At 39.2% G+C, this 25,539-nt stretch overlaps 1 protein-coding gene across 1 annotated transcript; it reads left to right on the top strand.

The window, feature by feature from the left end:
- On the top strand, window positions 1-25,539 carry VAT1 (vesicle amine transport 1). Its single transcript, XM_026686120.2, has 6 exons — window positions 1-3,631; window positions 14,193-14,400; window positions 18,308-18,478; window positions 19,913-20,002; window positions 21,014-21,255; window positions 22,562-25,539. The coding sequence occupies exons 1-6, from the start codon at window positions 3,185-3,187 to the stop codon at window positions 22,664-22,666; spliced, it is 1,263 nt and encodes a 420-aa protein (XP_026541905.1). The 5' UTR covers window positions 1-3,184; the 3' UTR covers window positions 22,667-25,539.

Below are 25,539 nucleotides of genomic sequence, written 5' to 3'. Positions count from 1 at the left end.
ATTGTCTACTAAGATAAAGTGAAGGTCAAGAAGCCTTCCAGTTGTTATTTACTTTCTCGCCTTTCTTCACTTTTCTTTGAGTTTTACACGTTGCAATAAATCTTCTTCCTCCTGTAGATGGTTCTCCTGCTTCCAATTCCAACATTTAACAGAGTGTAAAAGTCGAAAACAACTTATTGTCATCCAATCAGGGGGGCTAAAAATAAAGTTTAAAAAAGCAATTTCTCTCAATAATCACTTTTCACAATGTTATTCTGCTTTTCCAGGCTTTCTATCTTTTAAATCATCCTTTAGTTTTTTTTATTTTTAGGACTTTAATCTTCCTCTTTAGTTTTTAGTCTTTAATCTTTCTCCATAAATCCAATCACCATTTCTTAACGTTAGGAGATTATTGTTACTCTAAGGAAACAATTGGAAGTTATCTCACCCAGTTTCACTGCTTTGTCCACACATCGCTCCAGCACAAGATCTTAGTTTCCCGGTTGTCCCACTTGTGACTGATCAAAATGGTCGTCATCCCTGCTGCCGTTCGGGAGAGCTTTCTTTGGATCATCAAGGGAATTGCGATTTCCTCGTGATTGACAAAGTGCCACTCCTTTCTTCACCACCTTATAGGATCTCCCAGCAAGCAGTTGGTGGCTACATTTCATGGAGCCTAGCAGAGCTCTGCTATTTTCCAGCTGCTCTCACCACGATGTCAACCAGAAGTCAACAATTCATGCTTTTGTACAGTACATGAAACCTGTTGTGTTTGTGATAAACCTAAACTGACTTTTTATTGTCAGCTGTGAGTGGTCACCAATTAATTGCTTAATAATAGGGGAGCTTGGAGTGTGAACATAATATTTGTGTTTAAAGCAGTTGTCTAATCTTGCTGTGAGGATTTTCTATCTTACAAAATAGAATGAACATACATTTAATTTAAGGTATGATCTGGATTTCTGCAACCTAGATTTCACACCCACATCCACAAAATTAAAATATTGCATTGTCTTATTCCCACTATCTTACTGCTCTACGTTATCTTTATGAAAAGTTTTATTCCCCCTCTTCAGAAAATCATTATCCAATGATTTTTATCTGCAATGTGACATATGGCACCTTGTCACAAAATCACTTCAGTGTTTTGGTCCATCAGCTTGTTCCTAAATCTCTTAATCTAGCTCTAGTGTCTACATTTAATGAAAACATCAATTCTCTGGGGACCTCTCTGGGGAGAGCATTACAAGTGGTGAAATTAGAGTGGAAAGGAAAATTGTATAGAATTCTTCTACACGCAGAAAGTCCCAGTGGCAATTGTCAGTATTTTCAGGAAGGGCTGGAAGTTCCAGGGGTGGGCTGCTGGGGGCTCACAGGGGCTTGGGGGAGCCCCTAGCTAAAACTCTGTGGGGCTCGGAGAGCCCCCAATAACCTCAAAAAGACAAACAGCCTAGAATAATAAATGCATACCTTTTCGGCTTTTTTCCTTTCTGGGCATTCAGCCAAGAGCATTTCACACCTCATAAAAGTGTCAGGCTAGATAAAGTGCTTGTCAAGGGCTAATTCCCAAATAAGAATCACGTAACTCATCAGAAGCTCCATTAAGACTCCAAGATCCCTCTCACAGTCACTGCTATTAAGCCTGGTTTCACCCAGTCTTTTATTTAAGTATTAAATGCACAAAATAATAGACCACTTTTTAGTATATTATCTTTTTTTTTAGGGCAAAGAATCGACGTCGAGTTGGCCACACCCACCCAGTAACATGCCCACCTAGCCAAGCACACCCACCCAGCCATTAGGGCAGAGAACCCCTTGCTAAAAAAATTGAAGCCCCTGGCTGGAACACTCAGTCCTAGAAACCTGAAAGGCTGCTGCCAGTTGATCTGGTAGTGATAGATGAAGTAATGGCCAGGCTCAGTGGTTTGTGGCATAGCACTATGTATAGACTCAGATAAGTATGGCTGCATGCAGCTCTGCATATGTTTGTCATTTTAGGTAAACCATTGTTTATGACTTAGTGATAATGTATAAACCACATCTCTATGGCTTGCTGACCCAGTCACGATAAATTCATCAGAGGTGGTACTCAGCAGGTTCTCAGCAGTTCTGCAGAACTGATGGAGGAAATTTTGAGTACTTCAGAATACCACCTCTGACTGGCCCCTGGCCCCATCTATTCTCTGCCTCCCAAGTCCCAGCTGATTGGGATCTTCTTTTGCTGCTGTGCACAAGAGAACAGAGCTGGAAAGCAGGTTAGTGGGGTAGGGAGGGAATGAAGATTTTACAGTATCCTTCCCCTGCCATGCCCACCAAGAATGCCATGCCCACCAAGCCACGCCCGTAGAACTGGTAGTAAACATTTTTTGAATCCCACCACGGAAATTCATGCTTTACATATAGTTCCCAAATTCAACTTGGGCTGGTAAAACTTGTATCTGAATCTTTGGACACCAACAGTGCAAATTTACATTTATCAATCCCAAGATAAATGCAGCTTGCTGTGCTCCTGATCTGTTCTGAAGGAAATTAGAAGGAAAAAGAGATGGTGATAGTGATGAAATTAGGAAAAACAGCAGGAAGAAAAGGATATTGAATAGTGATAAATTATTACCATAACAGAGAAGAAGATGCCGGAAAACAAGAGGGCGAGTGGGAGGCTATTCTATGCATGCTTCCTAAATTCACTCAGCTCAAAAGAAGTGAACCCAAAAGGAGGGTTGCCATTTCATGCGTATTTGCTTAGAAGTTTGACTCATACAACACTGAGGGTAAAAAAAACAACCCACGCATTAAATCTGGTGGTACATCTGCGATGCTACGTGCGATTTTACTTGGGAATGGTCGCTCAGGGAAACTATGGAAAAAACAACCATGCGCTTCACTTTGTTTCTACCGGGCACACCCAACCCTACTCTAGTCTCCGCCTCGCTTCCTGGACAAGTAGACGGTGGGCGTATTGGATCCACTGACGAAAAGTCAGGCGGGCAGGTCTTTCTAGGTGGAGCCATCAAATCTGTCTTCCATTCCGCGTTTTCCAACTCAGCATACTAAGTTAGACCCAACTAGCGTTAACCTCCAGCTCCTGGTTTTGCAGGCGGCTTACAGCGGTTTAGCGCATCTGGTCCGCCGCGCCTTCTCTCTCTTCTCCTCCTCCTCCTCTTAGTGTAGGCATACCATAGCTGCTAGTACCCAAGAAGCTGCCATGTCCGGAGAAGAAACTGCCGGGGAAGATGCGGGAGCCCCTCAACCCAGCACTGTTGCTCCTCCAGCGGAGCAGCAGCAGAACGAAGAAGCAGTGGCGGAGGCACCAGCGACTGGCGAGGAGGGAAAGGCTGCTGCGGGGACGTCGGAGGAGGCTCCCGCAGTTTCTACCAGTACCGCTGCTGCTGGTCGCCAGTATAGGGCACTGGTGCTCACCGGCTTTGGTGGTTACGAGAAGGTGAAAATGCAGATTCGGCAGCTGCCTCAAGCGGAACCCAGTCCGGGCGCTGGCCAAATCTGCGTGCAGGTCCGGGCCTGTGGGCTCAACTTTGCTGACCTGCTGGCTCGCCAAGGGGTCTACGACAGGCTTCCCTCGCCCCCCGTTAGCCCTGGCATGGAGGCGGCGGGAATCGTCCTGGCCGTGGGCGAGGGCGTCTCCAGCCCAAAGGTGGGTAAAGAGCTCTCCGCGGCGCTACCACGCCGTGGCCAGCCCGTCTCGAGGATTCAGACTCTGGGAGTGGCTGGCAGCAATTTTTGCTTCGCGGCGGCGAATAACAGGCTGCCTATCCTAATCGGAAGTGATTGGGAGGCAGGAAGCTGGGTGGTGGGCGTAGCCGCTATCCCGATATTTGGGTGCAAGAAAATGGGTGGGGTACCTCGAGGCGGTCGGGAAATGGCCTACAGTGTTAGGAAGACCCAAACTTGAGGGTCTAACGGTGGGGGGAGGGGGTTGAGAGACACAAATCCTAAATGTGAGTTGTGAAGAAAGAAAATGTGTGAAGGTGACTTAAGGGTCCCACCCTACGGATCAAGACGTGGAACGAGGGGTAGAAGTATCTTCCCTGTAACTGGCAGAAAAGTGGGTGTGGACCTGCTTGCTAAGACAATGAGATGTCAGACTCCTCAGCCAGCCAGCATACTCTTGGCCTCCTGCTAAGCTAGTGCTTATAATTATAAGACCTCTCCCGCTAAAGGCCAAGAAATGGGCGATGGTTACTATGGGAGGCAGGGCTTTAAGACATTTTTGGAAACTGACCAATCATTGATGGTCACCAGGACATTTTGCTCTCAAGAGGTTTTGTCCCTGGCTTCCCTCGGCCTCAAGCTTAATCCTTTGAAAATACTTGGGGGGGGGGGCAGAGATGTTGGGTAGAGAAGACCTACCTCATTCCTCATCTCAGCCACTGAATTGAAGGTGGGTGGGGCTCATCCTAGAAAGGGATTTGGAAGCTTTTTGAAATACAAATCCAGCTGAAGCCCTGCTGCAATAGTGACCTTTTGCCCAACCCACTCCCAAGCCTGGAGTTCTCATCCTTGCCCAAAAGGATAGGATGCAATGGGTGGCGCTGTGGATCCTTGACTTAAGAGAGCCCTTCTTAGCCTGCTTAGGGAACAGGAAATGGCCTGCCACTGGGATCAGGATGCAGGTTTTCACATTCCTTATTTGTAGAATTTCTAGCATCAATATTTTTTCCTTCTTGGTCTTCTCTCAAGCTATATGGTATAGTGTTATTTTCTTCCCAAGAGTTTAATCTCTGGATTGTTTTTCAGTGCCTCTGTTCAACCTTGAAACACATTAAAATTTGCATAGAGTATTCCATTCTGGGAGGTTCCCCTTGTTTACTCTGGGAGGAATTAAAGAATTACAACTGTGTCTTTTGCATCTGCTTCCCCACCTTTCTTTTGGGGGCATCCTCAGTCATTAAGCTGAAACTTAAAAGTACTTTCACTATACTTCTTATCTGAGTTCATAGATCATGAGTTGTAAAACAAGCTTGAAGCATATATAATCTATGCTTTAAAATGGGTGGAGTAAAGAAAAGTGGACTTGCCCTATTTCTACTTTAACCCAAAGGCAATTGCAAATATTCTAAGTTTTTTTAAAGCCACTGATTAATTAAATAAGATGGCATGGTGGTGGAGAATCTCTGTTCTATGGCCTCTCTTCTTAGTAATTTTTGCCTCCTAACCAGAGGTGGCATTCAGCAGGTTCTGACCAGTTCTGCAGAACCAGTAGCAGAAATGTTGAGTAGTTCAGAGAACTGGCAAATACCACCTCTGACTGGAGATTTTACAGTATCCTTCCCCTGCCACGTCCACCAAACCACACCCACAGAACCGGTAGTAAAAAAAATTTGAATCCCACCACTGCTCGTAACAACCCTTTGATGAGTCTGGATATGTCAAAAAGTAATGCCTGGACAGGTACATTACTCTGATAGGTATAAGGTCAATTGTGAACTGGTGTTCCTGGTTCTTGTCTAATTGCTATAATTTCATGTTGGGCAAATGTAGATCATGCCTAAGAAATTTCACAATTTCACAACTGTACTACCTTCCTCCTATCAATGTTTGTAATATATCCCTATATTCCTTTCATTAACTTTTGAAGCTTGATTTTTTAAAACAGTTTGATAAGAATCTGTCAATGCATGCATTTATTGATGTAGACCAGTGGTGGGATTCAAATTTTTTTTACTACCAGTTCTGTGGGTGTGGCTTGGTGGGCGTGGCAGGGGAGGATACTGTAAAATCTCCAGTCAGGGGTGGTATTTGTCGGTTCTCTGAACTATTAAAAATGTCCGCTACTGGTTCTCCAGAACTGGTTAGAACCTGCTGAATACCACCTCTGCACCAAGTCTGGTATAGACTTGTTTCCAGGCAGCGTCAAATAAACAAATTAAAATCAGATCTAGTTTTGAAGAATTAAGTCTGCTTTTCTTTGCAAATCAGTGTTAATAAAATTTAATGATTGCTTTACTTAGATGATGTACAGAATGATCAAACAGACTGTTTAAGAAGGACTGGATTTCATGAGGTTTTTTTTTGTCACCTACAGGAAGACATTTCATGAGCAGTTATTTTCTTTGCAGTTAACTAAGACCTGTCATCAATCTTGAAAAGCTTCAATCTATCTCACAACTATTTAATTGGCAGGAATTCTACACAATCCTCAAAGGTCCTGTCTCATGCTATTGTTCTCTATTGAGTAGGATATTAAGGGAGATTTTTAAGAAGAAGATGTGGCATTTCAACTTATTTGGTAGAACAAGACTGACACAGAACAAAGGTTAGACATACCAGAATGATACTCCTAGATATTTTTCAAATTATTACTAATGATAATAATATAGGAGCCTCTATGGTGCAGTGGTTAGAGTGCAGTACAGCAAGCTACTTCTGAAGCCAGCTGCCTACAATTTGGCAGTTCGAATCCCACCAGGCTCAAGGTTGACTCATCCTTCCATCCTTCCGAGGTGGGTAAAATGAGGACCCAGATTGTTGGGGGCAATATGCTGACGCTGTAAACCGCTTAGAGAGGGCTGTAAAGCACTATAAAGCGGTATATAAGTCTAAGTGCTATTGCTATCATGCTGATTGGGACTAAGATTTATAATCGGATAAATCAAGAATGCCAGTTTGGAGAACTTCTAACGTGTTTTATCTATGTATTTTTAAAAATGGCAAGGTTTTAAAATTTTGTTTCTTACTAGAGAAGGGAACAATCCCATGGAATATTCCAATCAAACTAAATTGAATCGGAACATTAAAATATTAGTGAAGCCAACTTGTTTAGGATGGCAGCTTGTAATGGTGTGAAGGCTACAACTCAGCCGAACAACCTGTTGAAAGGTTATAGGGATCTTTCTGGTAATGGAATGGTATTGCACTGGGGGGAAAAATCAGATTCTTTTTCATGACTTTGGAGATGGTTAGAACAACAGCAGAAAAATGCCTGTTATTTTTGTCCTTCACCACCTCCATACTCTTCAAAATGATCTAAAATGTATTACTAATATTAATCCACTTTGCTGCTAAAATTTGGCAGTGTGATTTTAGTATGTGTTTTTCTAAATTAGAGCTGGAGTGTAGTTAAGGGTGGAGAAGGGAGTATTTTACCTTTTAGGGCCTCATACTCCCATTACAAAATAAAATAAAATAAAATTCCTTAATTTTTGCTGCCAAATTTCCTATAGTATGTAATTTTCAGGGGGAGGGGGTTGTGGGAAAGGATTAAGAGTGGAAATTAGAGTGGTTGGCTTGCCATTTTTATCTTCATTTTTTTAAATAAAAATTTCAAAAAGAAAATTCAATTGCATTGCCACCAAATTTCAACAGCATGATCCTAGAATGTTTAGAAGCTGTGTTCTTGTTAGTTACTTACTATACATTCTAAAATCTTTGGCAATCTAATTTATTTCCTAGAAATATGTATATTTGTATGTATGTAGAGGTCATGAAATTAAGATAACTAGAAGCTTTTCAATCAAAGTATTAGTTGCATCAGGTTAAAATACCTCCAGCTAAATGCATCATGTTAAATGCCGGATCAGTCTTTGTCTTGTTGCCTTTTTGCTGTGTGAGATTTCAGGTTTGTACCCTCCAAACCTTGCCTGTCTATTAGGCTATGGAGCTCTAGAGATTCAAATGCAGAAAGATTATTGGAGTGTGTAGGAAGAGTCACACAGTACATCTATTTATGAAAGCAGTCACATCTTTTTCTGGAATCATAAACCACTTTCTTAACCCCTCATTGCAGCACAATCGAAGAAGGAAACCATGGCAAGTTTAAGCAGCTGCTAACAGGTGATATGTGCACTGTGTATGCTTTGAAGCATTTTTCCCTTTCTGATCTAAAATGCTGCACAACCCTAATATTACCCTTATCATCCCAGACAAGCTAGAAAACGATCTTTTATGTTTGGATGGATTGTCTAATGAAGAACACGCTTTTCAGGAAGCTTTGAGCTTAATAGGAATTTTCAGGGGGTTGTTTTTATACATTCCTTCTCTTATGTGCCTAATTTTTACCACACACTGTTCTTATTAGGCTTATGGTAAATAACACCTGGGGGGGGGGTGTAGTTTAGATTTAACCTAGCTTAAATCACCATTTGATTCAGGAAATGAACATGAAACAGTCTTTGAGTTCCTCCTTGCCTTCATCCCTGGCATGGTTATGAAGAGGAAATTATAATCTTCTAATTTAGATTGGTAAGATACGATGGCCTGAATGTAAAAATGAGGTCAGTATAACTATCCCTGATGAAAGCAAAAAGGCAAAGGTTTCTTATAAGTTATGTCTGACTCTAGGGCACATTGTTCATCTCTGTTTCTTGGCTGGGAGAGCCAGCATTGTCTGAAGACAATTTCCGTGATCATGTGACAATTTCTGTGAGCATGGCTATACACAAAAGATGCATGGAAATCTCTCATCTTCCCATCAAAGTAGTACCTATTAATCAGGGGTGGGATATGACAGGGTTAACTACCAGTTCGGGATTTATGAGCTTCCCTGCCCTCTGTGAGCCTTGCGCCTGTAAATCGTCATTAGCATGCTGTGTGCCGAGAAGCAGCCTTTGAAACAGCCCTCTTTTCTTGTTTTTTTAACTGCAGCTGTGCCTCGTTTGGCAGCTGAAGTTGAAAAATCAGGAAATAAAGATCAGGTAAGAGCCCCGGTGGGCAGGTGGGCAAAAACATCAGCAGACATAGAACCGGTTCTATGTCTGCTGCTCTTCAGAGCTACCGGTTCTACAGAGGTGGACAGAACCGGAAGAAACCCACCCCTGCTATTAATCTATTTGCATTTACATGCTTTCAAACTGCTAGGAGGGCAGTTATACTGAAAGCAAATATAACCATAATTTACTGAATTGTTAGCAGAGTTTATTTATATAAAGGGGTAAGGGCTACTTCTCACAACCATGTTTATTTATTAAATTTATTGGCAGCCTATTTTATCACAGCAAGTGGTAAGATGGGTGGCCAATAAGATACCACTGCATCTTAACATGCAGTACTCTAGTCTAGATCTTCTGGTTCTCATGAACCAGAAGTGACAAGTGATTGGTGGAATCAACTGCTGGTTAATGATGCATCATTAACCTCAGGAAAAACAGTCTTGGCATATCCACAACATCCTGTGGTGATGGTCTGATAGTCTTGTGCCAGAAGAAAATACAAAGCACGCGTAGCTGAAGATAAATTTAGGCCCATCTCTGAGTTGAAATGAGATAAGACAAAAGCAATGGTATGTAGACATATTGTTTTAAAATGTTTGGTGGTCTACCTTCACGCTGCAGTTGAACGAATGTGAGAACAAGTCCCCAGTGCAGGGCTGCCATGGGCTGCCAAATTCTAGATGAGTGGAAGGTGATAGCAAAGAGATATAGATAACCTACTTCTAACATTCAAAGATCATCTATTTTCCAAAGCACCAGAAGGCAAGAGAAGAAACAATGGATGGAAAAGAATCAGGGAGTGTTCCAAACCAGAACTGAGAAATTTCCTAACAGTGAGAACAATTAACCGGTAGAACAGCTTGTCTTCAGATGTTGGGGATGCTCTGTCATTCAAGGCTTTTAAAAAGAGGCTGGACAGCCATTTGTCTGAAATGGTAACGTTTCCTGCTTGAGTAGCGAGTTAGACTAGAAGACCTCAAAGTTCCCTTCCAGCTCTCTTATTTTTTTCTGTTAACCTACATCCCAGATAATCTGTCCCTAATATTGCATAACTGCTGAACTTATATTTTAGTCTTTAAGAGACGTGTGTAAAAGAACCCATCTTAAAGTATGATAGAGAACTGTAATAGAGCAGAGACAGAACATTTTTTACATGGTAAGCCAAACCATATACAGTAATTTTGAGGTTCAGTATGAATAATTTTTCCCTTAGAAAAACTAGATAATACACAACAATGAAATTGATTTCAGATTTAGGGCATGTCAAATTTTTCAAGTTTCAATTTCCAAACATTAGGGATGCTCAAAGCCTTTTGAGAATTACATTAATGTATTTGTTGTTATGAGCTGTGGAAAGAAATGCTAACATACATTTGGTGTTAACAATGACTAATGGACTTTGCCACAGCTTGCAGATGCAGAACAAGCTAATGCTAACAATAGTTAATCATTGTTTTCCCAATTAGCCAAGTTTTATGGACTTGCACTATGCACCGAACCATAAGCTGATCACACCAATTGTATTTGCACACATCTTTCTATTAGTTGGCTCTTTTGTAGCTTGAAGTTTGCAGGTAGGTTATATAGCCCAGACGCCACAGCAAAACTTGGCCATCAATGATGTGCAAATCCTCCCTTCCTGGTAACTTTTGCAGTGGCTGGCCAGATTTTATTTTTCTTTTTTATTTATGGAGAAAATACACTTGTTTATGGTCTGATTCATATGGGAGCCATGATCCACAAGGAAAGGCTAATTCTTTTATGGGCATTTTATTTTCCAAATGGACAACATTTACCCCAGCTGCTCCTTTTCACAAAGAAGCCAGATAAGTAAACACTAATAAATAGTTTATTACTTTTTCTCCTTTATTTCTAGAGGCCAGAAAGAGAAGTAATTATTGGTTATTTGCTGCAGCTATCATATGCAGGCTGTATCATGGCCAAAAGAAATTAAGGTTTCAAAAGGCTCCACAGATTTAGCTGATATGTCAAGGCAAACCATAAACTGACATAGCATATTGTAAGAATGTATCTAAAAATCATGCTTTAGGATAAAGGTCTCCAAGCACTACCAGTCTCTGGCTACTTGAAATGAATTTTACATGGTAATGTTAGATATCCTAAATTATTTTTCTATAGTTAAAGGAAAGGTGGAAAAATGTTATGGTCACATGTAAAAAAAGTGACAAGCATAATAAGGCCATGTTGTCTAGACCAGGGGTCCCCAACCGCCGGTCCGCGGACTGATACCGGTTCGCGGAACAACTCTTACCGGGCCGCTGGTTGCTGGGCGCCGCCATCTTGTTTTGGTAAAAAGTGCTTCCGGTGAGCTTTTCCGGGTGAAAGCTCGCGGAAGCACTTTTTCATCAAAAAGATGGCGGGCACTTCGGTGAGCTTTTCCGGGTAGAAAGCCATTTCTACCGAAAAAGCTCACCGGAAGCGCTGCGCCGCCATCTTTTTGACGAAAAGTGCTTCGGTGAGGTCACCGGAAGCACTTTTTCATCAAAAAAGATGGCGGCGCCCAGTTGATGCCGGTGCCGGGCCGCGGCGCCCAGCTGATGCCGGTACCGGGCGCGGCGTCAAAAAGGTTGGGGATCCCTGGTCTAGACCACCTATAAAATGTCATGATTGAGGCAAGGCCAATTGCACAAAGAAATCCTCATCTGGATATATGCAATAACAAATGAAATTCAATCCAATTGTAATACATGTATTGCATTTTGGATTTCGGATTCTCCCAGAAGGAAGAAAAGTCTCAGCTAAACTACCTGGAATATTAATAAGTCTGACAAATGTTATTTCAACAACAGACAAAAAAAAATCTATACAGAATAAATGGGCATCATGCTGAGAAAACAGGTGGCAGATCTCAGACAAAGTTCCCTGGCATTTAGTAATTATTTCTGCCTCCTTTTTAAAGGGTATAGAATATTGTCTTAATCTGTCTTCAGAGGAAGAAGAGTGGACAGATTCATTCTGGTGTATGTTTTATTGTCTTCTTTGTGCTTGCAGTCACTAATCACATTGCAAGTAGGCCTTACAACAAAACATTGCAATATAGAAATAACCTGTTCAAATGTTCAGTCATTGTTTCATTCTCCATCTGTTGATTATCCATTTTTCTCTTATCCTAATTAGTCCTTGACACTGAATTTTGATATTTTATTTTTTCAGCAATATGTTCTTACAGAACTACTGATTCTTCCTTTTCATGTCTGAAATCTGGCTATTAAGACCAGTCCTAGAAACTGATATTGTTTTATTATATTAAAGTTAGGTTGGAAATGTTTTGAAATAAATCTAGTATATCTGAGAATTCTTAGAGAGATAAATTCTTCCAAAACATACTAAATCCATTTTTTGAATCTGCTTTTATTACAGACTTACAAGTTTATAAGGCAAGTGGAAAATTGTTAAGAGGAAAAAGCCATAAGTCTTCTAGTGTATTTACAGTAAATAATTCAGATATTGCTTCTCAAATAATTACATTAAAATTAAAAATAATAAGGGAGATACTAGTTATGTTTATGTAGTAGGAAATGCTTTTCACAAGTTGTATTCTTCCCGGGAAAAACATCATGCAAATAGTGTTTTGAACTCTCACTAAAATGAATGGAAAAACTCTTTTAAAATTCTTTTAAAAGAAATAGATGAACAGGAAAGGAAATATTGGTATTGTTCTGCATACTTCAGTAATAAAGAAATGTAGAAAAGTATCCCATCAACCAGAAGGAAACACAACTGAATAATGATTGAGGGCCATTTTTCCTAATGCCTTACCTTTGCTGTGTTTAACAAATCAAGTTCATGAAGTTCCTGAAAAATAGGTTTTTAAATAATGCTTGTCATTTCAGCAATAACACTATCATTCGAACTGTGTTTTCTTTCCATTTCAGCAGTGCTCTGTACAGTACCTTAAGGAAAAAACATATCTATAGTAATAGTTCATGTTGCTGCCTTCCAAATACTTTAATTCCCAAATGACCAGAATAGTTAGAAATTCTGGAAATTGTAATTCTAATTTATCTGGAGGCAAATTGATATATATGATGGAAGCATATATTTTCCTTTCATAAATGTAGCAGGCCCAACCACTTTTTTCCACACCCAGTTGGAAACAAAGCAATATTCTACACCAAAAGTGGGAAGTCTGCAGCTCTTCAAAGGTTGAATTATAACTCACTGATCTAGAGAGAAACAGAGGGAATTGTAATTCACTCATACCTGGAAAATCAACTTCTCAGATCTTCATCTTCATTGAAAAACTAGCAGACCCAGCATATGGAACTGCTCCTGGTTAAACATAACTCTTGAAGTAGAGATGTTACATGGAGCACTGACACTGAGCTTGTTGCTTCCCAATGCTCTTCAACAGCAGGCCAACGCAGAGGCATTGCAGTAAACATCTCAAGAGTTGACAGGGGCTTTAGTGTTGACAGCCTCACATCAATAAATGCTGACAAACTCCGAACATTGTAACTTTCATAAATGTAAATAGCTAGCTACTAAACAGAGTCAACTTTTCTTCATTTGGTCAAGGGTGAAATTTGCTATTTGAAGACAGCAGTTCATGAGAAGGTGAAGGATGCAGGGCCTCAGTCTTACTCGTTTTCCTGATACCAGAGCCAAATAAACACAGGATTTCCTCTCTGCAGAGGAAATGGTGGTGTTTTCTTTCAACGGGAGAGTGTCACAGTGAGCTGGCGGAAATCTGGAAATGCTGCCAGAAAGATGTATTGTTTGCATGATCACCTCCACAAACCCTTGTACCCTGCCACTCTAATGTAGTGTGAGCAAGAAGCAAAAACTTATCTATTCTAGCATTCAAGCTAGATGCTTGATTAGTTTTAAGCTGCGTAATTCTGGGAGTTGTGTCCACATATTTTTTAAGTTGCCAATGTTGAGAAACACTGTTTTAAATCTATCTATTTAAAACATGCAGACTTCTTTTCAAATATATATTACTAGCTGATCATATGGTTCTAGTTTAAAATACAGCAGGACCTTTTAATGGAAAAATGATCAGCTAATTTTATGATGCCTCTTTAGATAGCATTTCATTTAAGGGTAGACAGTTGCTTCTTTTGAGGAAATACACGAGGAGTCAAATCCTTTCCCTGTCACAACCAAATTTTCAAGGAGTTTTCAGGAGAAAAAGTGGATTTCTTGAATTAAAGTCATTCTGAAAAAGATTCCGGTGAGAAACCTCAGGTAAAACTTACTCACTTGAGCCTTATATGCTTTTTCTTAATCTTCAGCAATATTGACACAGTATAGACTTAACCAAAGATCATTCCAAAATTTGCCAAGCATAGGCCTAACGTGAAGCAGACTCTTGTGCTGACATTTAAATGGGATGGCATCCTGGTTCACAGAGAAATCTCACCGTAAGAGCATAAGAGACCTGGGGCAAACTTTGCATTTATAAAGGTTGCCCAGAGCTGTGCAGTGGAAAGCTTGAGATCTATTTTCAAATTTAGCTTTTCATACTCCTGAATTTGTGTTGGGTGTCTAGTTCTCACAATATTTTTTATTTTTTTTTGCTAGGTTGGTGATAAGGTGATGATTATGGCCCGGTCAGGTCTCTGGCAAGAAATTGTGACAGTTCAAGCCAATCAGACTTTTCTCATGCCGGAAGGTATGAGCTTTGAGGAAGCAGCTGCCTTTCTGGTCAATTACATCACTGCCTACATGGTTCTCTTTGATTTTGGCAATCTGCGCCCTGACCAGAGTGTCCTTGTCCACATGGCAGCAGGTAACAAAACCTGTCCTACTGTTCTTGCAATGTATTGCTAATCTGCTTGAGGCAAAAGTTCATCGCTTGCAAACTTCTGACAAGCAAAGTCAAAGCCAGATTCACTTAACAACTGTTATTAACTTAACAACTGTAGTGGTTTATTTAACAACTGGGTCATGAAAGATCAGGTACAATACATCTCACCTTTTAGAGTGCTTGTGTGGTGACAATTTTTACCTGTTATTTTTAATTGATTATTCTTTTGGGATATTTATTTGCAAGTATTTTACTTCTTTTGTGCATCTTCTTGAGAGATTTTTAGATAAAAGATACTAACATATCTTAGATACAAATAAAACAGGTTACATTATGGAAAAAAAATCTGGCACAAGTTCATATAAATTGGATTTATGCATTTGTGCTACTAAAGTAAAAAATAACGTTCTTTATTTTTGATTCATGAGAATTCAGTTTTTGTGGTTTTTATATTATGGTTTATGACTTAGAATGCTCTATGTACCAGCTACTTATGGCTTACTTACTAAACATGGTTTAAAAATCAAGCGTATATATAATCTACAGATAGTCCTTGACTTAAAACTATTCATTTAGTGACTTTGAAGTTATAATGGCATTGAAAAACTGTGACAATCAGGTCTTGCACTTATGATTATTACAGCATCACCGTGGTTATGTGATCAAAATTTGGGTGCTTGATATATAGCATGTATTTATGACAGGTGTGGGATCCTCTGGATTATGTCACTTTTATTTGTGACCTCCCTGGCCGGCTTCTGACAAGTCCAGTCAATGGTGGAAGCGGAATGACCACACGATCCACTTAACAACTGCGGGAATTCACTTAGCAATCATGGCAGAAAAGATCATAATACTGGGCATGCTTAACAGTGGAAATTCTGGTCCCAGTAGTAGTTGTAAGTCGAGGACTACCTGTATAAAGTCAAGCCATCATAAATTTCATGGGGAAGGGGGATTGGAAAACTATTTTCCCCCAGCCATAAATTGGGTTCATAACGCTGTTAAGTTGGAATGGAAACTTTGAATCCTTATAGCAATTTCCCCCTAAACATTTTCTGTGTGTATAATGGGTAAAAACTGATGGCAACGTTTCATCCTATTTTGAGATAGAAACATATATGAAAACTGATACCCATCTTACAAAGGTCATTTAATATTTAAAAAAACCTCTATACACCTAGCATCACTCATATGTGTACTGTGTTCTCAACCTGACAAAGAATGTGGCATATGGCCAATGGTCACAGAAACATTGCTACTCGTTCTGAGATATAGTTTCTTTTAACTTTGGCTTGTTGAACATACCATAATGGCCTGTTTCTACATAATGTTATGAGGGGGAAGTTTATAAGGCACAATCATGGGATTTATAATATTGCATGACACAAAATTAGTACATGGTTGGATAGTTTGTGGTTAGCCCATAGCCACTATGGTTAGTTAACAATTCAGTATATTGTGAGAACCTGGCTATTGGGTTAATTAAGCAAATCATGGCATAGAGAAAAACTTTTTGATATCTTCTCTTGGTGTACATTAGGCCCCCTGATTTGGACTATTTTTAATAAAGATTCCTTTATTATTTTTAATGGAATCTGATATACTGCAAACAAAAACACCAGCCGCTGTGTTTATACTTATGGGAAAGAATAGCTTAATGTATTATGATTGGCTAAGCCTACCATAAGCAGCTATTTACAGGTGAAACTTGGAAAATTAGAATATCGTGCAAAAGTTCATTTATTTCAGTAATGCAACTTAAAAGGTGAACCTAATATATGAGATAGACTCATTACATGCAAAGCAAGATAGTTCAAGCCGTGATGTGTCATAATTGAGATGATTATGGCTTACAGCTCATGAAAACCCCAAATCCACAATCACAGAAAATTAGAATATCGTGAAAAGGTTCAATATTCCAAGTTAAAAGTGTCCCACTCTAATCAGCTAATTAAGCCATAACACCTGCAAAGGGTTCCTGAGCCTTTAAATGGTCTCTCAGTCTGGTTCAGTAGGAATCACAATCATGCTGATCTGACAGTTATGCAGAAAACCATCATTGACACCCTCCATAAGGAGGGAAAGCCTCAAAAGGTAATTGCAAAAGAAGTTGGAAGTTCCCAAAGTGCTGTATCAAAGCACATTAATAGAAAGTTATGTGGAAGGGGAAAGTGTGGAAGAAAAAGGTGCACAAGCAGCAGGGATGACCGCAGCCTGGAGAGGATTGTCAGGAAAAGGCCATTCAAAAGTGTTGGGGACTTTCACAAGGAGTGGACTGAGGCTGGAGTCAGTGCATCAAGAGCCACCACACACAGACGGATCCTGGACATGGGCTTCAAATGTCGTATTCCTCTTGTCAAGCCGCTCCTAAACGTCAGAAGCGTCTTACCTGTGCTAAAGAAAAACAGACCTGGTCTGTTTCTCAGTGGTCCAAAGTCCTCTTTTCTGATGAAAGTAACTTTTGCATCTCATTGGGAAACCAAGGACCCAGAGTCTGGAGGAAGAATGGAGAGGCACACACTGCAAGATGCTTGAAGTCCAGTGTGAAGTTTCCACAGTCTGTGTTGATTTGGGGAGCCATGTCATCTGCTGGTGTTGGTCCACTGTGCTTCATTAAGTCCAGGGTAAACGCAGCCGTCTACCAGGAGATTTTGGAGTACTTCATGCTTCCTTCCACAGACGAGCTTTATGGGGATGCTGACTTCATTTTCCAGCAGGACTTGGCACTTGCCCACACTGCCAAAAGCACTTAATCCTGGTTCAATGACTGTGGGATTACTGTGCTTGATTGGCCAGCAAACTCGCCTGACCTGAACCCCATAGACAATCTATGGGGCATTGCCAAGAGAAAGATGAGAGACATGAGACCGAACAATGCAGAAGAGCTGAAGGCCGCTATTGAAGTATCCTGGTCTTCCTTAACACCTCAGCAGTGCCACAGTCTGAGAGCTTCCATGCCACGCCGCATTGAGGCAGTAATTGCTGCAAAAGGGGCCCAAACCAAGTACAGAGTACATATACATGCTTATACTTTTTAGAGGTCCGATAGCGTTCTATGTACAATCCTTGTTTTATTGATTGCATGTAATATTCTAATTTTCTGAGATTGTGGATTTGGGATTTTCATGAGCTGTAAGCCATAATCACCACAATTATGACAAATCATGGCTTGAACTATCTTGCTTTGCATGTAATGAGTCTATCTCATATATTAGTTTCACCTTTTAAGTTGCATTACTGAAATAAATGAACTTTTGCACGATATTCTAATTTTTCAAGTTTCATCTGTATGAGTGGACCTCAGGCAAGTTCCAGGTATGTTACCAGCCCACAAAGTTGCCTCTTCTTGCTTTAATTTGTTATGCAAATACAGCCACCCTGTTTGCTATATGTCATATAAGAATATAACATGTTATATGTTATTTTTTTCTGCTCCCAAACTCTGAACTACAATATAATACTGTAAAGCAGGGATAGAGAAATTAAAAATCAAAGATTTTTTTGCACTGCACCAATTGTATAGCCAAACAGGTCAGAAATGATGTGAGATTGATCCAATAGCAGCTGGATGTTTGTCCTTATTCCAAAAAGTTCTAATCACTCACAATTTATCCAGCTGTCAGGGAGTATAGTGGGGAGATAGTCAAGACCATTAAACAGCATCAAATACCTTTTCCTTGAGTTAACACTGTCTTCATGCTTTGCTCATTTTATGGCACTACTGAGAACTTCTTCCACTGATTTAACTTTGATTAAGTTATGTGGAAACATGTAAATTTAGTGGGGATAACCCATGTTGACTCCTTTAATGAATGGAAAACTTTGCATTTTTTTGGCTTGCAGGCCTTTTTCATTACTCACTTGACCCATTTTTCTCTCTCTCTAGGTGGTGTGGGAACTGCAGCCGTCCAGCTCTGTAAAACTGTGGAAAATGTCACCATTTTTGGCACAGCATCTGCCTCCAAGCATGAGGCCCTCAAAGAAAATGGGGTGACTCACCCGATTGATTACCGGGCAGCTGATTATGTGGCTGAAGTCCGGAAAATTTCTCCCAAAGGTTAGTAGAGGCTGAAGAAAGGGATGGAGTGGAGCAAGACAATCTGAAATTTCCTTCATTTTCTGTGCTCCTGCTTGGGACACTCAAGTATTATGGGAGCTGAAAAGAAGGTGCTTGATATACTGGCATAATTTCAATTTATTATTTAGAGTTTTAAGTTTAACTTGCAGAGCATGACTAATCGTATGAATTGAAATGAAACAAATCAGCTGAAATGTGCAGAAAAATGTCAAACAGAATTATCAGGTGGTGATGGTGATAATGGGATTGATGTGTCACTTCAGGTTCTTAAAAGAAACTCTCTCTCTTTCAGGGAAATGTTGCTCTCCAAAGTTGGCAGCCCATATATTATTTTATGTACTTTTATTATAATTCCAGCCCAGCTTAATCAGGGCCACCTTTTTAATCAGGTTAAATAAATAACTTGAGTTGGTGGTGCTTTGAAGAGCTATCAATCTAAATTAATTTTTCACGGATGGAGATTAGTGGATTGATTCTGAAATCTGCTCATACCTTTATCAGGACTAACAAAAATATATCAAACTGGGAGCAAACCTTAAGATCCAAGTGGTACTAGATTTGTTCCCTCTGTGTAAGAATAGTTAACTAAACAGTATGAATATGCTTTGATGTCTAGAATGACTTCATATCTAATCTTAGATATAATTCAGTCTTATTTGGAAACACTTTTTGGATTACAATTCTATACGTAGAGTTGTGGCAAATCTGGATTATAGAGTTTATATTTCAATCTGATATGTAATCTGCTCTATACATTATTTATAATATTTTTCTATTGTATGTTTACATATAATTTTTCTTTTTCCTGTCATGGTTTCAGTTTTCCCTGTTACATATTTTAACACTTCAGTAGGGACATGTTTTAGCTAGAAATGGCATATCAAATTTCTTACATTACTGTAAAGTTGTTAATGGTGCATTAGAATATATTAGCCATAATAGTTAGTTATTCAAATTTTATTAATCCATATTTTAATGTTTATATTGGTTTTCCCTTCATATCTCTAATCCCTACACTCTTTTAAATCAGCATTTGTATCAGCGTTATTTGTTTTCCTTTTTTCTTGAACTTATTATAATGAAAGAAAAAAAGGAAAAATTGAAATCATAACCGGCACCCGTAGGTTTATTGGTAGACGTATAGTAAAAATAAAGAGAGTATGAGAAAATGTTATGGATGTTCTGCTTATAGATTTATGGCTGACTGAATCATATATTTGAATAAATTATTAGTTTATATTGGAGATTGATTTATTTAATTTTTTTAACCAAAACTTAACAATAAAATTAAAAGTAACTGAAATTAAAATTACTGAAACCTGGTTAAACTGAAAATGCCACATGGGAAATTTTATTTCCTTTCAATTGAAATTTTCCATTAAAAACTTGTTTTCTTTCCCCTTTTCCTTTTAGGTGTAGATGTTGTTTTGGACCCCTTAGGAGGTTCAGATACCACAAAAGGCTTTCATCTCCTGAAACCAATGGGCAAACTAGTCAGTTATGGTGAGTCAGAAAGCATTCCATCAAAGGATGCTTGGAATTCATCAGAAGTTGAGTCTCCAAATCTTCTAAATCCCAAAGATCAGATCTGGAATTTGAGAATAAGAGTGCCTAAATGAGATCACTTTGCAGTCAAGAATCATTCTCTGAAAGTCAAACAAAAAGTAATATTACAAGAGGTCTGTTTTTTCTGGATCAAACCGAAGCTCTAATAGTAGTTAGCTGGATGCCTTAGTGAAATTTGTTCTCTTTAGATTTTTTTAAATCCTGTCTTTATTTATTTTTTTACAAAAAACTCAAGGTGCTGAATATATCCAACATAGCTTCCTCCTCCTATTTGCTCCACAACAACAACCCTGTGATTGGTGGTTGGGCTGAGATAAAGCAAATAGCCAAAAGCTATTCTGCTGGCTTTCATGCCTAAGGTGGGAGTAGAACTCACAGTCTCCTGGTTTCTAACCTGGTTCCTTAACCATTAAACAAAAGTGTGTGTGTGTGCATACAGACACACTTTTGGAAAGGAAAACCTTTCCCCAAATCCCAACCTTGAAAGCTATTACTCTGCTATTGACATAGAAATACTTTCCTTTTACAGAAAGCAGGGGTAGGTTGAGTTGGACTGGCATAATGGTGTAGCCTAGAATGTCCTCATCTTCTTGCAGACACTTAAATTAAAAGGAGCGTAAATTCCTGATACAAGAATGCAGTTTTGGAATGAGAATTATAGCCTGAGCTGCAGTACTTTGCATTCAAAGAAAAAGCCATCTTCAGTGGCGGATGAAGGCTCACTAGTGCCCTTAGCACTGACAAATCTTGGTACCCCACTTTGTACATACAGTAAAAACGAAGCCATATTCTCAACTTTCTGGTGCCCCTTTTGGGCCTGGTGCCCTAAACACGTACTTAGTCTGCTTAATGGTTAATACATCATTGGCCATCTTGATTTTTCCAGGCATAATTGCCAGAGTTATTATAATGATGGATCTCAAGACAGGGTATTTCTCAATTTCGTAGGTGTAGCCAACTTGCTAACAGGACAGAGGAAGAACCTGATGGCTATGGCAAAGACCTGGTGGAATCAGTTTAGCATCAATGCCTTGCAGCTGCTTCATCTCAACAAAGCAGTTTCTGGCTATCACTTGGGTTACCTTGAGGAGGAAGTGGAGCTTTTAACTGCTGTGGTGACCAAGTTAATTGCTCTCTACAATCAGGGCAAAATCAAACCAAAGGTGGATTCTGTTTGGCCCTTTGAACAGGTGAGAATGTTTGGCCTCCCAATGAGTTATTTTGTGTTCCACAATAAAAAAAAATTCTGCCTTTAGCTTAATTTATTCCCCTCCAAAGAACTGACATTATTACAGACTTCAACTCTAGCAATTATCCCCAAAAGGAGTGGGGATAAGGAGTGATTTCAGAATCTTAGATATCTGCTGGCCATCTGCCATACTCTTATAATAGTGAAAGTTGAATGTACACTATATAGATCACATTCATTTGGTTGGCCTTTTAAATGCTTGGAGGAAGGCAGATTCATAAAAAAAAACTCTGGCAGACTTTTCAAGGGCAAAGACAATGAAAAGAAAGTATAAAAGGCAACGTTGTGTTAAAGTTTGTGTAAATCCTTTATTTTACATTTGGCCTTCTGATGACAGGAAGTATTTTAAAAAGTGAATAAGCAAGCAAGAGTCATTTGATCAACACTCCCTCTCTCACGTGTACATGCTTCTCTTTCAAGGCAGATACTACCAAAAACAAACTCCATGTCACGTGTGACCTTAGTGAGCAGTGAGTATATATTTAAAAAAGAATGATGACTATAGTTAATTTAGAATGCACCAATTTGGGGAAGTTTGATATATATCTGTGGGAAGCCACTCCCCTCCCAGAAGAATGAAATATTTTAAGAAATATTAAAAAGATAGAATATTATATTTTCCCTAAAGGAGAAACATGTTTCTAAGGACAGAAACTCAGAGCCACAATTCCCTGCCCCTAAGCAGATACTAAGCTGAGGCCAGCTTTTAGAAATGCAGAGTTAGTAATCCATTCAAGACAGGTTATTTTGAACAAAGACAGAATTAGGAAGGATGGTAGGATCAGCCCTCACTCAAGATCCAAACCCGGAAAGCCATTAAGACAGAATAGGAATGGCCCAACACCCTTTCAGGACACAAATCACATTACATCATCTCAGAGAGTCCAGGCTTCAATCAAACTAAATTCACACAACCTAAAAGTTAGCTATGACTCCCAGACCCCTGGAAGTCTGTCAACCAATAGAATATATTTCTTGAACAGGAAGTTCAAGGGCAAGGCCCAAGAGAAGGTATAAATACCTCTCTGTCACAACACCATGTGGTCAGCTGTCCAGGACTTCACGCCCATCTGGTCCTGTCCATCAGTAAACCATCTTTCCAATCAGCCTCCATGTATTCAGTGTCTTTTTCTCCCCACATGGAACCAGATGGAGCTGATCCAACATAGTCTTGGATGCATTCTCCTTAGTCATATTTCTTGAGGCAGAAGGGATGATGAAATGGTGTGGTTCTTCTTCTGATGCAGGTGGTTGATGCCATGAAGCAGATGCAAGAGAAGAAGAATGTTGGGAAAGTTGTCTTGGTTCCTGAAGCTCCACCGAAAGATGAAAACAAGAAAATAGAGAATTAAAGCAAGGGGCATGGGTGAACTATTTGACCTCAGGTTGATTTTGGGGACTTTTTTTTAACTGCCTCCCCTCCCCCCACATCTGACCCCTGAGGGAAGTAGAATTGGAGAGGTCTCTCACTGCTGTTAATGGAATAAGTGACATCAGGACTGAGGGAAAAAAAGTCTTTTCTTGTGGTTAGTTGGCCGTTTAAAGTTGAGGCAAGCTTCTGAGTTTCATAAAATCTTTACAGAGTGGAACTTAAAAGATTGCCACATCCCTGTGAAATTATTGGTTGGTCTACTTTAAAAAAAGAAATCCAGCACTTCTTTTGCAATCTTGATATTTTGCTCTTAAAGGAACCATATAGAGAATTATCTGAAGTGAAAAGCATACAAGGCAAAACCTATCCATTGGCAACGCCTTTGATTTCTTGATCTTAAATTTTTGAACACACTGTTCAAAAATTCCTAGATATGTTATTTGTCTCAATGACATCTTCTGTCCTTAGCCATCCTTAGCTCACCTCTGAATACTTAATGATTAGTTTAAGTTTAGAGATTGTAAAACACCCATGGTTTTAGCAGCTATTGGCAGTTGACAGTTTCCATAGAAACAAATCTTTGAATCTGCTACTTTGGAAGGGCACATTTAACAAACAGAACACACTAGATATCTTTGCAGCTGGAAGGAGATGTGAGGAAGAATTTTTTGCCTCTGGGGTATTCATTTACCTTAGTGCAACAAAGCTACCATTGCTTCCTGCAATATGAAAGTCCTCTGTGCTATCTAGGCAAAGCTCATATATCTTCTTCTTTTTTTGCCAAAATCTACTATGGAGAATGCAAGTATGAAAAATTAAGGAATTGCCAGTAAAGAAACTGCAAGACTCCAAGTATGGCTTGTTTTAGAGAGAAGTACTGACTGTTTCCATTTAAAATGGGTTATGTAGACAGACATTTATTTAACAGTACTAAACAGCTGACTAGTCTGTAATCTCAAAATAGTAATTTCATGTTTGTCATCTCTGGCTTGTGGCTTGATATCAAGCTGTTCTAAGGATTAACTATATATAAAAAAATAGATGTTCTCAGTCAAAGATAGGAGAAATACTTTAATAACATTATTCCCTCTTACAACTGTTTAACTTCAAGACCCAAAATATTTAGATGTGCATTGTGACTGTGATTTACAAGTTACAGTAAGGATGAACCTAGTTTATGATAAAGACTCGCTGCAAATTAAATATTCTCTTAATATTTTTATGCTGTAGAGGAAGGGCAACAGGACCAATTCTGTACAAGAAACAGATTGGGCAGGAAATAGTAACAGATTTTTACATTTGTAAGATTCTGACTTGACTTGAAAAAAAATCAATTGGTCACATATCTGGAACTATTTCTGCTGAAGATCTTTTTTGTTGTTGAACAGATTAAGTTTGTCTGATCCTTTTTCATTCACCACCATTTCTGAAAGCTCTTCCTTGAAAATCTTCAGAGGGTTTTTGTGTATGTATGTCAGTAAATAGTTTTGCTATTTTAGGAATTTGATCCTCAGAGTATTTCTCAGCACTTTGAATTACCCATTTCTAAAGTTCCTTCTCTTTCCAGGAGTTTTGCCAATCTGCTTTGGGTGAAGCTATTATCCTTCATATTCCAGTAAACAAAATATCCAAGAAAAGACAAGGGTCCCAAGTTGCTTCCTCAAAGTGTTCTTTTGATTCTCAATTAGTTATAGCAGAAAAAAAATCATAAATTTAATATTCTGTCTCTTATTGGCCTAGGAAAAAATATTTTCAGTAGATTGTATCAGTTAAGCATTTTTCTTTCTGGCAATTCTTTTTCTTTCACCTATCTGAAAGCCATCTATGAAAATGTTGAGACCACCTTCAATCCCCACACAAAATATATATTTGTGAGGGGTCCTTGGTGCTTTCTGAGCTTGCCTGTTTTCTTGCAAATGTTTCATTACCTTAACTAGGTAAGCTAGCACTGATAATGTTACCTAGTTAGGGTAAGGAATCGCCCCGCATTTCAACCCTGAGCTACAAATATTCTGCTTTATTAACATATTCGTGAGAATGGAAACCATCTTTGATGTCCTTTTAGCCCATCAGCCCTTGATTATTCATGTTACTTAGGGGGATCCTCGGCTTACAATCTTTTGCAGGCCTGTGTTTATTTAGCATGTCTGTTTTGTGAACAGAACACTTTCACAATTCTTGCAGGAAGCTTTTCAATCCTTAGTACTGCATGAGGAGGGAGGGAGGGAGATTCATTAAAAAAAGCAAATGAAATGGAACCTTGTAACTTTCAATGTAATATAAATATTTTCTCTTCTTTCTCAAACATCCAATTGCGGAATTAGTTGCCATCTTGTGATTATGGAAACAATAAGACAATATATTTGTAAAACTTCAACTTGAGAAGGCTATTTTAAGACAGCTGTCTTCCTTATACAACCCTGTTAGCCATTATAATGAGGAACACAAGAAAGGAGGCATCTAGTGCAATCACTGTGGAAAAAAATCTGGCTTGGAATGCCAGACATCCATTGGATAGTTCTAAGCAAAAGATGGAAGTTCTGGAAATGATTATTCTTGCTGTGGATCATTCCTTTCATTATTTTTTATATATTAATGTTTTGAAATTGGTAAGTACATCATTTCTATAAGCTCAATCAATGGCTACCAAGCATTTTTAAACATTATTTAATCTGCCATGTTCTTACTGAAATATAATACTGTACAGAATACCAATTAACTCATGGGATCCCCGAACTGGGAGGAACCAAAAGGTCAGTTCCTTCAAGGAGCCAATGCTCAATGCTAGAGCACATAATTCTTGTGTAGGTAATTCCAAATCCAAGCCATGCTAGATAAAGTTAGGAGAGTTGG

Source organism: Notechis scutatus, chromosome Z (genome assembly GCF_049901735.1).
Source record: "Notechis scutatus isolate UNSWTSFEM ecotype Mainland chromosome Z, rNotScu1.2, whole genome shotgun sequence".
Classification (NCBI taxonomy): Eukaryota; Metazoa; Chordata; class Lepidosauria; order Squamata; family Elapidae; genus Notechis; species Notechis scutatus.
Note: the sequence above shows the minus strand (reverse complement) of the source record. Positions and strands in the feature narration are given on the sequence as shown.

What these genes read in the sequence shown, in the direction of transcription:
- VAT1 (XM_026686120.2), top strand. Translation starts at nt 3,185, where the DNA reads ATGTCCGGAGAAGAAACTGCCGGGGAAGATGCGGGAGCCCCTCAACCC. An exon ending in AGGGCGTCTCCAGCCCAAAG is followed by an intron (nt 3,632 to 14,192) that starts GTGGGTAAAGAG and finishes TTTTTTTGCTAG; the next exon opens with GTTGGTGATAAGGTGATGAT. An exon ending in CTGTTTGGCCCTTTGAACAG is followed by an intron (nt 21,256 to 22,561) that starts GTGAGAATGTTT and finishes CTTCTGATGCAG; the next exon opens with GTGGTTGATGCCATGAAGCA.